Raw genomic sequence first — 15236 nt, 5'->3', positions numbered from 1 at the left:
AAAGTCAATGCTGGTATAGGGTTCAGGTCATCTCACAGCCAGGTCAGCCATTCAAATCAATGGGATTTGGTAGCAATCCAAGAGTCCTTACCTCCTGATGTGCCAATGTTAAGCAGCTATCTCCCTGGCAGGCGGGTGTTCCTAGCACAAGCAGCACTCATTTTACACTCCTATGAAGCAAACAATCTCAGGAGGAAAGTCGTGAACTCAATGGGCCACAGAGCTAGTCTGCCATTCTTAGAGGTGGTCCCTTTCCAGTTAGCTGTGAGGCCTATTAGCTGGGCATCTGCCCAGGCTGTACTTATCCTGCGTATGTAGGACTCCAGTCTCCAAGCCTGTCACTTCAACATTTCTTACACTAAAGCATTAGGTTTGCTATAGAGACATATCAAAGCACTTTAGTACTTTTGCCATCAGATCATCTCCAAGCTGTAACAGGGATTTATTTTTGTCATCTTCCAAGCCGTAGGAGACTGAAATCACTTTGACAGCACAGATCTGGAAACATTAGTTAAAGCCTTTGTAATTTCCCAGCTTGATTACTACACTTCATTATTTGCTGACCTCCAGCAGCGTTCTAGCTAAGGGTTTAAGCTGATGTGAAGCACCACAGCCGCGACCCCACACTGTCTTTCAACATTTACTCCGGTTCTTATTTTTAAAAAAAAAATCTCAACAGGGTGTTTTACCAGGAGCCAGCAGAGAAACTTAAGATCCTCCTGCTGACCTACAAAGCCTTTAATATCAGAGGGCCACATATCAAGTTTCCAACCTCTTGTCAACTTGTGTTCTTGGCTGTTTAGATCAGCAGCTGCTGGTTACCTGGCATACCCCCAATAACCAGCCAGGTCTTAAGCTTTCAACAAGTACAGTCCTCAGCTACAGAATTTGCCCCTTATTAAGGCAGAAAGACAATAAATCATCACTATTTTAAAACTGAAGTGCCAGTAGCATTATGTGTTGCTTTAAGATTTTATGTTCTTAGAAGGAAGAGAGGTCCATAGGTGAAGGAAGCTACTTAAAATTGACAAGACTCCACCCAAGTACTGCTTCTGGAAAGGGTGGGGAATAGTTAGATTTTCTGGGTGGCTGAAAGCATCTGATCTCTAGTCTCACTGCTAATCGCATTCCTAGAGAAGGACTTAGGCCTAAGAGCTTGTCTACACAAACATGTAGTTTGTGGCAAGCTGGGGTGTGAATCTAGCCCACACTACCCTGCCACAGATTAACTATCTGCGTGCTCCCTGCTGACACGCGTTGAGTTCATTAGAATGCTTTGCTCCAGTCTTCTTTAAAATGGGACTTGTTAACAGTTCTTTAAAGCACTTTGAGCATGTGCCAGCAGGGTGCACCCGGACAACTAGTCCACTGCAGGTTTGTGTGGGGTACAGTCACACCCCAACATGCCACGAACAAAATGTTTGTGCAGACAAGTCCTTAATAGCTTTTACTTCCCCATCCCGCAGCCTTCCCTTCCTGTTCCCGCATCACAGCATGAAAAACATGGTAAACACACAGAAGTCAAGAGAGAAGGACTGTTTCAACAGCACTACATTAAAGTGCACAAGCAGGGTCTACATGAACCTGTTAGTGCACAGCACACTAGTGCACTTTAGAAATCAAAGCCCTGTCGTGCGCATTGCTGCTCCATATAGACAAGCCCTGAGAAGTCTAGTGTGCCTTGTGAACTGATAAATGGTAGGGGGAGAGACTCAAAGCAGTTTGCAAGGCTCAAGCTTCAAAGCTTCCAGTTTAAAGGCTGTATCAAACACTCATGAAGTCTTGCGGCTCGACCAAGCATCAACGCAGCAATGAAACAGAAGCCCGAATCAGAGAATGGAATGATTCACTTATTAAAAATACTTCTGAATTCAAGAGTAACTAAATGTGTAACACTGACACTTCTGTATGTAGCTGTTCTTCTGGCTGCTGCATTGGTAAGATGTTTGAATAATAAGGACAGAGAGTTGTTTTGTTCTTACATACACTAGCGATATAAAGATAACCATTGCCTGTAGTAGCCCTGGAGAAGAGAGGACAAGAATGCAAATAAATTCATGTTGGGGAAACAAGGGGCACTGAATACATGTTACTCATACTGCAGCCAAGTATGGCACCATTAAGCCTCACCTTCTTGTCCAGATGGGGATGGTCATTTTAATGCATTCAGTCAAACATACACTTGCAATAGATTTACGGCCTTTTTTTTTTGCTGATACAGCGGTTTCAGAAGTATTGAAGTGTGCATTTTCCCCATTCAAATAGTGGACTACTGACATAGGACATGTGAAGAGATAAGAGGCAGTTAGCCAAGCAGCACGTACTCCTATGATCAGTTCAAGGGATCAGCCTTAAAGAAAGCTTACACAAGAGTACATAACTACCCTGTTCAACAAAGACCAGTCTCTGTTTAGCCACCTAGCATAGCAAGCTGACACTTCTTTCACATGCTTAAGTTAATTCCAGGCATCCTAGGAGTATAACCACCCAGCATGTTTGTCTTGTTAATGCCCCTCAGGTTCCTAACCCAGACTTTGGAGTAAGTAGTAGAGAAAGGATGGTTCAGGGGCCAGGACACTAGCTTGGGAAATCTAGGTTTGATTCTTTGCTCTGCCACAGACTTGCTGTATGACCCCAGGCAAATCACTTAGTCTTTCTTTGCCCTGGCTCCCCATCTGTATGTTGGAGATAATAGCACTTCCTGAGCTCCCAGAGGGGTTGTGAGGATAAATACAGTAAGATTGTGAGGCATCCAGATACTATGGCCATACAAGGAGCTCAGCAAGATAGATTAGCACTCCAAAGCATTTGAACAGCAACACACAAACGGGCATCACTTCACCCACCCACACACTGCACAATTGGGCCCTGCAGGACAGGGAAAGTCCCCATCTTTATTGAAAGTCCTCCAGGATCTTTAATGTTCACACACAGCAGACAGGTTCTCCATTCTTGCAATTTCGACATGCGCATTTTTCTCCCTCTTTTACATGACATAAAATACAGGTTTCTCCTCTTGCCACTGATGCCCAGAAAGTTCTTCTTTGTTTCCCAGCTCCCCAAGCAAAGCCTTTTTCCCTCAGCCTTCCCCTCCTGTCAGTTATTTACTCCACCATTCTGCCCCATTTACAAACCGGAGGCTCGAGTAAGAATGAAGGGCTGAACAAATGGGAGTTTTCATCTGTTTCAAATATTCAGAGTAACGATAGAAGGGATTATCATTCTCTGTTATCAGTGAGGCTGGAAATCTGCCATGATTCCTCTACAACTATCTGCTGGGATTAGGATGCAAGCTGTGACCATTAATCCCCTTGTGCTGGCAGTTCTTGATGTGTCCATGACACAGCAGTGCTGCTCCTGCCAGGAAATCATTCCCTCCACTCCCAGCATCAAGGAATGAATTGCTAGGAGTCGAAGCCTGTCGGCTACATCCGGTGGGGCCAAAGTAAAAATGCCTCTGGCCTTGCAATGGTGTTCGTGGTGTTATTTGACCATAGGAGGTTGTGGTAGACAGGACTTCTGATGCTGCCTTTATCAGGTACACGGATTTAAAAAAACTCCATGGCAGCTAGTCTCAGAGCCCAGGTCTACGGACTTAGGCTCCTGGGGCTCACACTACAGCGCTGCAACTAGTAGTGTAGACATTCCTGCTAGGACTGGAGCTTGGGCTCTGAGACCCATCCTCCTCGCCAGGTTTCAGAGCCTGAGCAGGATCTCTCCTGCCATACACAAGCCCAAGTCGGTCGACCCGGGCTCTGAGACTTGCAAAACTCCACCCCAGCTTTTCTCCTCCCAGGGTTTTGTAGCCCAGAAGCCTTTGCATCAGTTCCTGCAGCACATGGAAGGGCCCAGTACCACTCACTTTCCTCCACCGGCCCCTGGCTGCTGCCAGTGGGGGACATCCCACTCTCATTCATTTGCCTTACAGCAGCCCCAAGAGGCTCTGGCAGAGACTGACACCTCATTGTGCTAGAGCGGTCTACACGCAGTAAGAGACAGCCCCAAACCCAAGAGCTAAAATCTAACCAGACAAGACGAACAGGGTGGGATGAAAGGAATTGTCATCCCCAGATGAGACTCAGGGGGATTAAGTGATTCGTCCAAGGTCACACCAAAAGTCTGAGGCAGAGCAGGGAACTAACTACTGAGTCATCCTTCCTCTCTGGCCCCTGGTATTCATAGAATCCTAGGACTGGAAGGGACCTCGAGCAGTCATCTAGTCCAGTCCCCTGCACTCATGGCAGGACGAAGTATTATATTACTAAGTATTAGTAGGGAGCAACTGGACACATTCTTTTCATCCTCCTGGAGGGCATGAGTATCTGGTTCATCAGCACCTCGCTGGCACTGGACCTCTGCCTCCTAATTCTGCCCCCCACCCAGAGAGCACACACTCCTTGATTCAGCAGAATGAGTAAAGCACAGTAAATCATGGATCAGTGGGAGCCCAATAAAGGGGAGGCTGTAGCTTGGCTTAGCTGGCTACCTACTGTCGCATTGCAGCCCATCCTGCCTGGCTGTAAATTGGAAATCCTCCAGTTAAAGCGTTAGGAGATCCAGATTCTATAATGGGACTCACTGGGTGACCTTGGGCAAGTCACTTGACCTCTCTGTGCTTCACAGTCCCTGCCTGTACAAGAGGATGGTATTTACCTGCCCTGCAAGGAGGCTGTAAAGCATATTAATGGCTGTGAAGCACTAAGGTCTCTGGGCGGAAGGCCCGAGAGAAGGGGAGAGTGTTTATTATTGGTAAATCTAAAAGCCTTCTCTGTATTTGCTCTCTTCACTTGTGCAGACAAGATCTTGGTTCATTGTGCCATGGGACGCAGCCGATCCGCCACCTTGGTCTTGGCTTACCTGATGATTTACAAGAACATGACAGTGGTTGATGCCATTGAGCAAGTGCTGCAGCACCGATGCATCCTCCCAAACCGTGGCTTCCTGAAACAGCTGAGAGAACTGGACATAAAGCTGGCGCTGGAGAGGACAAATGCCAAGAACGACATCCAAGTCAATGGAGAGGAGCATGGCACAGAGATCTAGCATTCCTCATGCCCTGTGGTTACTGGAAAAACACCTAGCAAGAGAAAACTGGAGTTGGAAAACAATACTGTCAAAAGTCCTTTGCTATAAGTCCAGAGGGAAGAATCAATAGCATCTGAAATGCCTTAAAGGGAATCTCAGGTTGGAGACAAGATAAATGGACAGAGGAAGCAATCTCGTTAGGGAGCGTAACACAGAATCCCCTCATTTTAGTGCTGTTCTTCAGGGCTCTGCTGTACAGAAGAGAAAAAGGAGGGACTTGTGATGGAAGGCAGTGGCGCTATAAGAACTATAAGGGTGGTGCCCAGTACGTAAAGGATCGGGTAAGCGTGCAAGTCCATGAACTGCGATTCAGGCCCAGCTGCTCCTGCTGCCCTATTACAATAAATGTTGAACAGCTGTTATTTTAATACCATTTGTGAGGGGCTAATTTATCCCACAGCAAACCCACATGTAAAGCCTGACACACTTACTTAAATATAACCACCCCATGGCACAACTACATTTATTATACATGTCATAAGGTGTTAGCTGAATAAGGAAGCATGAGCCCAGCTTCACCTGTGTTGCCTTGGGTTAGCAGAACCTTTCCACATAGTGACACATCCTATGATAACTGCCAGTTCAGCACTCACTAGTTTGTGAGTCCATGCTGTAGGATCTAGAGAGAGGGATAGGAGACCTAAACAGCCTTGCAAAGCCTGAGCCAGAACCCAGAGCTGTAATCCTCCTTTAAACTAACTGGGGTGGGATACATGGGCAGTGGGTGAAGCTTCCCCTGGGGGAGGCTAGCTCCTTGTCCCACCTCTTCCACCTGCAGCCCCACCCACACTCCACCCCTGTTCCACTCTGCTCGGCCCCCCTGCTGCCACCCGCCACATCTCTACTCACTCCCCCGCCCGCTGCGAGACACCCCCACGAACTTCCCCACACACCACTCCCTGCATCCCTCCTCATCCCCACCGCCTCTCGCCTCCTCACCCCACCACCCACAGCCAGTCACCTCCTCACTCCACCGTCCACCATGTCCCCGCTCATCCCTGCCCACCATGATACCCCCCACCCACCGCTGCTCACCTCCCCACTCCACCACCCACCGCAAGTTCCCTTCCACCTGCTGCATCTCTCCTCACCCCCCGCCTGCTGCCACTCGCCTCCTCACTCCACCGCATCCCTCATGCCCGCCTGCCACCACTCGCCTCATTTCACCGCCCGCCATGAGACCCACCTGTCCAACCATCGTTCGCCTTCTCACCCCCCCACCCGTCGCATCCCTCCTCATCCCCCTGCCTGCCACCGCTCACCTCCTCACTCCCCCACCTGCTGCAAGACCCCCCTGCCTGCTGTGTCCCTCCTCACCCACCGCCACTCGCCTTCTCACTCCCCGACCTGCTGCTGCTTGCCTCCTCATTTCACCACCCACCATGAGACCCCTCCTGCCCGCCACCTCCTCACTCCCCTACCCACCCCAAGACCCAGCCTGCCACATCCCTCCTCACCCTCCACTCCCATGAGGGAGGGGGAGTGAGGAGGGAGGCAGCAAGCAGCGGGGACCTCCGGGGGGGGAGGGCGGGGGGAAATGGAGGGAAGGAGAGGAGAGGAGGAAGACTCACCAGGGAGTAGCAGCAGGCATTGGGGGCCTCAGGGTAGAGGTGAGGCCACCACGGCCCAGGTGTCCAGTGGCAGGTCACCGGCAGCTGCACCAGGGGAGGCTTAGCCTTCCCTGGTGTATTATTCCCACCACCCATGGCAGGGTGGAAAAAAGAGACTTTGGGTTTAGCTCCCTGTACCCAAGCACAGACTCCCTTCAAACCCCCAAAATCCAAAATCCTGTTGGAAATGAACCAGCGCTGTAACACTGCAGTTTCATCTATTGAGGCTATTATTCTTTGACAAGGCCAAAAGCAGATGTTTATGGGAAGGGTCAGAGATATGATTTGTATCTAATCCGGGGAAAATAAAAGGCACTTTGTTTAAGTGTTTGCCATTCTCAGTCTGCTTCTTTGAAGAATGGCCAGTTTTTACTCTGTTCCCACCTTCCCCGCTACTACCACATCCCTGTCTTGTTTAATTTGCTGGAATGCTGGAATACAGTTGATGATAGTCACTAAGAACAGTTTGGGGGCTGGTCCGGAGGGGGTGTCATGCACCAAACACTCTCTCAGCGATGGGGTGCAAGTCACCTTGAAAACGTAGTTATGCTCCAGCATCCTAAAGCTTGAATCTATTCTTTGAATATGCAGTACTGAACTCCAGCAGGATACGGTTTGGTTTGGTAAACCGATTCTGGGCAGCTGTTTGACGCTCATAAGGCCTCTTACCATCAACTTTCTTCCAATCACTATTGGGGAGTGAAATTCCAGAACAGCATTACAAATGGGAACATTCAAGATAGCATCAGACCTAGCGAACTTCTCAACAGGTAGCTACTGTGAGCAGCGGCCGAGGCCATTGCCCATTGCTGCAGCCCCTTGCTGTAGAAAACATGACAACACAAAGAGCAAGAAATTTGTCGTAACTGAGTTTGGGAAGCCAATGAAACATCCCGAGCTCCCCCCACTGCTGCATGATCTGTGCCACCCTGCCATCCCTCTTCCAACTTCTTTACCAGTTACTGCAAGATCCTTTTTCTTTACCCCCATTTCTTCTCCCCAGCCCCTCATCCCCCCAGTTATGGCAGTGCTGGGGGCACATTCCCTCTGTTTGGATTTCTCGGTTCTCCTCCACCTCTATGCTAGTCTATATAGGTTCCCGTACCAAGTTCATCACCGCAGTATCTGGGCCCCTTCCAGGGGTGCATTAAGTAACATGACTAATGTCTGGCCCATTTTTTCTCTCCCCAGGGGAGATGAGTGGGCAGAGGAGTGTTGTGTTCTGGATTTTCTTTTTTTTCCAATATACACACACAGTTCATAATATGTTTAGGGTAGAGAAGGCAAAGTCAAAGCAATACACTTCATGCTGAGAGTGAAAGGCAGCAAGGTTTGGGATGGCCCTTTGCTCCTGTAGGAGCTTATTCTGCCATCTCAGCCCAGCCCCCAAGAAGCTGTGTCTCTCTATCCTTATTGTAGAAAGTTCCACCATTCCAGAGAAGAGAAGTTGCTCAGCAGTTCCTGCGGTCCCCTCCGTTACTTCTCTTCCTCAACAATTACTGCATTACAGAGCATTCGATTCTCTCCTCGCTCTCCTCCAACCCTCATTCCATTACTCCAGCACTGGACACCTGTTTCCCCTGCCCATAGGGAAGTTGCATTGTCCGATGAAATAACCACAAGGCAGGAGCCAGGAACCACTGTGTTCTATCCCTAGCTCTGCCACTGGCACAGACTGTGAGCTCTTGGACACATCACCAGCCAGAGTGCACGGATGGGCTGGGGGAGAAGAGATGGTGCCAGGAGACTGCAGCAGTCATTGGGCTGGCTGTGTAGGGGAGAGGAGACATGGATGATGCCAGCCAGGAAGGAGGCACCAAAAGAGGCATTTCTGGGCAGGCCTGGGAACTTGGTCTCCCCAACCCCAGCTCCCTCAGCTTTCTGAGAGGTGTAATCAAGCTCTTAACTTGGCTGCTTGTTTTCCCCTTTTATTCCCGGGGGGATAAAACCTACTTCACAAGGTGCTTGAACATTAATGTCTGAACAGCACTTTAAACGTAGGGCAGGGAACTGCCTTGGGTACCATTAACTAGCCCTCCTCCCTCTTAACTACTGCAGTATGAGGCACCCATTTCTCCCTCACCGGGCACTTCTCTTTACCCCTCCATTAACCCCCCAGCCCAGGAATGCAGCTCTAGGGTATGCTATATTCTGGGCCCCATACCCCAGGTAACCCTCCCATTTCCCGCTCAAGCGAAGCTGTTTGGCAAGGTGATGCTTTGGAGAACTAGTAGGGACAGTCCCGCCTGCCCCTGGAAGGCGCACAGCCCCGTGTGTCAGAGCAACATGAAGCCTTGGGATCCTGTCTGACTCGCCAATGAGGCTGGATGCCATACCAGCGCCAATAAGTAAAATCCCTCTTCCGCCACCAGCTTGCTAGGAACCTTTGCTTCTCCCTCCGGGATGAGGACCTGGCCAGGCTGGTCCTGCAGGATTCCTGTCATTCACTATATCAGGATGTGAGGGTAAGAACAGCCCTCAGGCTCCAGCTGGTATAAAATGTGGCAGTAATCACCTTCATGGCTTAGGCCACTGTGGATGTATCTAGCCTTTGCGCCAGTTCCTCCTTGGTCCCCCAGACAGCTGCTGCTCCCAGTTTAGAGCCTTGGTCATAATCATCAAAGCCAGGAATGGATCCGTACGCACCTATGTTACACACTACATTGCCAGCCATCTGGCACCAGGACAGTCAGGAACAATGCAGCTCATAAAGCCCAGCATGAAGTATGCCAGAACCAGGGACAAAGTATTCCCAAGCAGATTTGGCTGTAGAAGGAACTTCTGGAGGACAGAAGATGACTTCAGAGTCTAAAAGCCTTTAGGAATGTTGCAATCACTTCCTCTTTAATAACGCTTTTCCTCCATAACTGATGGTCACAACTTCAAACCACCTCCTATTCCAACTATCCTCTCCCACCCAAAATCCTACCCCAGCAGAACTTTCTATAAGTAGGAGCCAGAGACTTCATGAAGTACATCAGGGATGTTACTGTTCCCAATCTATTTTACACGGAAGGTGTTCAGATGCTACAGTGATGGGCAACAGCACAACACCGCCACCAAATAGATCAATTTAATCACACAGAAAGTGAGTGCTGGAGGGTTTCCTGACTTGGAAGCTGCTGGGCAGCTAGCTAGCTAGCCAGCCAACCAACCATCTCATTTGTGCCACCTCCTGGCTTCTCTGTTTTTACTCTCTTCACGTGACAAGCTCTAGCAGAGCAGCATGCAGAGAACACACAGATGAAGAGAGTCGCGCTCTCATTCTGCACAGCAGCTTTTGGAACAAAACAAAATAAAAACCAACCGCAACAACCCCCTCTCCCTCCCCCCCGCACGACATCTCCTGAGCAGGTCAGGAGCACAGCAAAAAATAGGAAATAGAAATACTGCCAAAATACACAACTGTCAAAATTACACATAGCACATCTCTTGTATGTTGCACCATCTAGTTTTAACAGGCTTTTGCTAAATGTTCGAAGCGTCCAAATGTCAGAAGGCTCGCTCCTAATGAATTTAAAGGTTCTGTCTACCATACATGATTCACTGGGATACAAGACAACGAACGAAGTTAGGAGAGAAAGATGTCCCCTTATTGCTAAGGGCTTTGTTCTCCTGGAGCAGCACTTGTAACAAATTTAACTACTCAAACAATATACGTTCTCTCTCTTGAGCAAACTGCTATTTCCTTTGGGCTGCTAAGGAGTGGTTTATGCTTAACATTATAAACAACCATGCTTCAAATAAAAACAGTTTTAATGAGGTTCTGCATGTCTGCTTTTTTAAAGAGAAAAAACACACTGAAGAGAGACAGTGTAGGTTAACCTGAGGATGGAAAATAAAACATTTACAAACCACCATATTGTTTTTATTATCCAAGACAGAGCTGTTGCTATGCTCTCATTTATAACTGTTTATATCACGAAGAAGCAGCTGGACTTGGGCCACATTACAAAACATTACCATGCTCAAACATGGCTGCCAACAATTGTGTTAACTGACACAAAAGGTGCCAATCTACTCTGCCCACCAAGCCCTATTCAGCATTTTGTCACCTAATACTAGCACTGGGAACTACATTCAGAAATGGTGAAAGTTTGCAGCATGGACCAGGCCTTGATGTTTTTCCGCCTAGTCAAGACAGAAGACTAAAACAAATCACATTACTTCCATACCCTATTGACACCCTCAAAGGGACACAATCAACACTCTCTCCTCAGGAGTTTGCTCGTCTAACTCAAGATCTCAATTAGAGAAAGGCTCATCTTCATGGCTCAGGGAAATAACTGCCTCACAGGGAACCAGAGTGCTTTCTTCTTCTGTACCAGGTGAACCACAAATTAGGGTACTACAGGGAGGCTGTGGAATCAAAGCAGGAGAGCGAGCTGAAAGTGGGACAAAGCATCTCAAGCAGATGGGGCGGATTCTGTCTTTGAAGGCAGTGAAAAGCTGCTCTTTTGGGGACGTCTCAGGGGAGAGGCAGAGCTATACCACATTCCCGAGGAGCCTTGTCTCGAACTGAGTTCATGTTAGCACCGCTCATGGACTTTACAAACCGACTGTTACTAAGTGTGTTTCAAAGATGTATTTTTGGATGTCTTTTACCTGCTCTTTGTGGGACCTGAGTAGCTCTAACGTGAGATGGTGAGAAAGGGATTCCTGTTTCTTCATTCTCCTGGGGCAGCCATCATCCACCCCCTTGCAACACCCATGCCACAACACAGGCTGGTGCCACCAATCATGTAGTGTGCATATTTTGCCACTCCAAACCACCTCAGAAAGAAAATTCGGGGTCTAAAGCATTCACAAAGGCTTTGTGCAGGAGATAGTTTACCCTTCCTCCCTCACAAAGATTACCCTTCCTCCCTCACAAAGACCTTCCAGGCCAATCCCTCAGTGTGCACCTCCTTTTCGACTGGAGCAATGAATTAATTTGGGACAGCTGACCCAGACCTAATATCCTGACCATCTTTGTACTTAGAGCACGCAGCTGTAGACTTTCCTCTCTTCTGAGGAAGAGTTAAACTCTTCTTCTTGCCAATAAGGCCTATACGTCCCATCACACTTTTATAGGTCCTCGCGTCGACCATGCAGACAAATGGAATGCATCATCGTCCTCACTTCACTCTAGAAGGTGACAGCCAGTGAGGATCAAACAACACTCATCCTCCCCTAGCCAGGGTACCAGCTGTTTCAATTCCTGTCCTTGGCCAGTTTGGTGGCTGTCCTAGCTAGAAGTGGATTTGTAGCTAGTTTGTTAGTAGGTCCCTTATTGTGAAAAACAGACTGGAAATTATATTACAACAAAGCTTTCTTGGGTCTGAGGGACAAGCGAGTGTCTGCACAAGTCTCACTGGAAGGAGAGAGCAGATGAAAAATTCCATTTCCTGTGACCTGTTTGCTACTGATGGGGATTGATTGGGTTTGTGAGTAGTGATTTCCCCACCAGGGATAGGAAGCAAATGCTGAAATAACTAAATGAATCCATCTGGCACAACAATGGATCACGCGCTCCTAAGACTGAAGGCCCACTGCTTGCAAGCTGCACCCAAGGACTAGATCAAGCCTATTATGCAGAGATTCTCAACTGGTCTGTGCAATACACACTGGCTCTTCCTTATTTCCAGAAGCTTGTTGCATCTTAAGAAACTTAAATATTTCCATAAGATTACTTTCCAATATAAGAAATTGCTGTACTTACCTCAGGGATGTTCTTCCGTAGTCAAGGGGAGGAGAAGAGTCCATGTATTAATATGTGGCCCATGCTAGGAATATAGCTGAGTCCCCCTGCTACAGTGGTTGGTAATAGTGGGAAGGGACTGCCACATGGCAGTCTTGCAGACCAATTCTTTGTTTTCCCCTATTAGCAAACTCATCAGCTTGCAAAACACAGGATCTGAGCCATTTGCCTATTAGGAATCTGCAAGTTGCCATCGTACCATAAAGATAAAAACAAGTTCTCCTGAAAGGAACTGATTAGAGTCCAATACCTTGAGGGCTCTAAAAATATCACAGGAAGGACCAAGTTGGTTGTTCTCCATCTAAGGCTAGAGGACTCTTCTGGGTGCTGCTCCCTAGGAAACTAGTACTTGGTCCAGTGAGTAAAATCAATACAACATTCTGCACAAAAAGAATGAAAAATCATCATTATCCTAACAAGGGTGTGGGAAAGGGAAGGGATTATAAAAAATGGTGCAGAGAGCTGGCAGGACCAGGAACAGCCAACTCAAGGTACTCTGGACAGTCCAGAGTGTGATGGTGGCAAACATGATGTTAGTTCCGCAGGTGTTAGGGTGTGTTTTTTAAATGGGTGGCTTTACATAGGAGGGGTTGAGCTAAATGGAAAGAAAAGGGAAAGGGAGTGGGGGGGCAGAGGGGAGAATAAGGCAGTGTAGGTATGGAATAAAACTGGTGAAAAGGCTATGGGGGTGAGAGTTGGAGCAAACAGCCAGTCAGCAGGGCAGAGACAACTTCTACAGGTTTGACTGGACTGCCCTGCTGACTGGCTGTTTGCTCCAACTCCCACCCCCACAGCGTCTTCACCAGTCTTGTCCAGTTAGACAATATTGTCTCATTGTTTCCATGTACTCCCCATCTGTCTCCCTCCATCGGCCGTCTCTTGTCTTATTCTTGGATTGTAAGCTCATTGGATCTTTCTGTTCTGTTTGGACAGCACCTAGCACAATGGGCCATGACTGGGGCTCCAAGGCATTGTGAGAATACATATAAATAATCATAATAAGAGGTAGGAAGCAAACTGGCTGAGAAAGAAACAAAACATCCAGTATCCTGATACAGGACAGGTGTTTTGCTGTATCATGATTGGTTGCCACCTGCCTGACAATGAAAAAGGACTATGCCAATAGTCTGCAGCAGTGGCAACCAGGCAACAGAAAATACTTTTTCTATAGCACCTTCCATCAGAGTATCTCAATGTGCTTTTACAAACATGAGTTATTCACGCTTATCGCTCATTATCCCTATTTTAGTGAGGGGGGAAATTATTGCCCTTCCCCCACCTGTCTTGTCCAGTTAGACAATATTCACACTCTAGCAACCCCATGTTCTTCCAATTATTCCTACAGTAGCATTTGTGCAAAACTCATGATCTCCACAGGGAGTGCAGATTACAAGTCAGCAAATAATTCTGTTGATCCACTCAATGGAAGAGAATCCAGCTGATATTCTCTTTGCTATGTTGGTCCTGCAGGGATAACAGAAGTAAAAGAAAGTGAAAACTTCTTTGTTACTAAAGTGAGCAGAGGTGAGTGATACTTAATCCACATAGGGAGCAGATCTGTTTAGGAAGATAGGAGAGTTTTACAAAGCAGAGTTGTCAGCATATAAATGCCACAAATGAAGAACTCAAAAGCATTTGTCCTTCTGAAAGTAATTTGTTTTTGAAATTAAGTATTTGAAAAGTATTTATTGTGTGCACACAGTACACAATTTTCCATGAAACTTTCAATCATATATTACAATGCTAAGTTCTAGCAATACTCAAGACTCAGCATGCTCAGGGCCAGAGCACCACACACTAAAACAATAGATGGACCTGGGGTGCCAATGAGTTACAGTGCTGTAAAACTGGACTCCCACAGCAGTGGGTAAGGCCCAGTTGTCTTTATTTTTGATTTCATATAAATATACAAATACAAGTCACATAATATGCTGCTTCTATTTCAATGTGCAATCATTTAACACACAGAGCTGCAGAGCTCTAGTTTAGAAATTCACACACACACACACAATCCTGCACGTGTTAATCTCCCATCACACATTGAAATAAGCAGTGTTTTCTTAATTTCTCTTTGTTATATTTCCCTAAAAATAAAAACAACGGCAAAAACATTATGTCAGATGATGCTCTTGCAAAGATGTAGGCAGGTGTTTAGCTTTATGAACTATGCATAGTCCCACTGGTTTCAACAGGACTATTCAGAGAGTATAAAGTTAAGCCTGTGCATAAGTCTTTGCAAAATCGTGCCCTTAATGCAGCATTCTGGTTGACAGTTGAAACTCCCAAGAGGCAGGGGTTCAAAGTTATGATTCTCACAACCACTGTAGCCCCTGTTCACACACACACCTACATGTGTGAAGTTACGTCACATGAGTAGCCCCACCAAATTCAAATGGGATGGCTTAGACATATAAAAATACTCACATGTCTAAGAGCCTGCAAGACCAGGGCCTTAATCTGACCACACTGGACATACGTATTAAGGTGTGTTGTTTTTGGTAAGTAATACACACATTTCTGACTTTTGAGCAGTTAGATGCCCACCTATGAAGCTTCTTTTATATATGTTTTTCAAGGATGAATTAAGCTGGCTGATGCTTTTATTACGTCTACCATGTTTTAAAATTGAAATTATGAAAAAAAAGTCAATATCAACTTTAAGTGTAGAAACATTTTTAGAAATTCTCATAAGGATATTTCTTTTTGTGGTTTTGTTTCACATGCACCTGACCTAGATTTGACAGACACATTTCATGATGACTGCATTTATGAGACATTTTCAATTTTTATACATCTACAAT

General features: G+C 46.9%; 1 protein-coding gene across 5 annotated transcripts in view; it reads left to right on the top strand.

The window, feature by feature from the left end:
• LOC128840783 (dual specificity phosphatase 29-like) overlaps positions 1–6354 on the top strand; it is an 87041-nt gene extending 80687 nt beyond the window's left edge. For all 5 annotated transcript variants that reach the window (XM_054035186.1, XM_054035187.1, XM_054035188.1 and 2 more), the window contains one exon: positions 4796–6354. In XM_054035186.1, coding sequence (XP_053891161.1) covers positions 4796–5043 — 248 coding nt within the window. In that variant the 3' untranslated portion in view covers positions 5044–6354. The remainder of the gene's footprint in view (positions 1–4795) is intronic.
• Positions 6355–15236: the final 8882 nt, after the last annotated feature.

Source organism: Malaclemys terrapin, chromosome 7 (assembly GCF_027887155.1).
Source record: "Malaclemys terrapin pileata isolate rMalTer1 chromosome 7, rMalTer1.hap1, whole genome shotgun sequence".
NCBI lineage: Eukaryota > Metazoa > Chordata > Testudines > Emydidae > Malaclemys > Malaclemys terrapin.
This window is presented reverse-complemented; position numbering and strand designations above follow the sequence as displayed.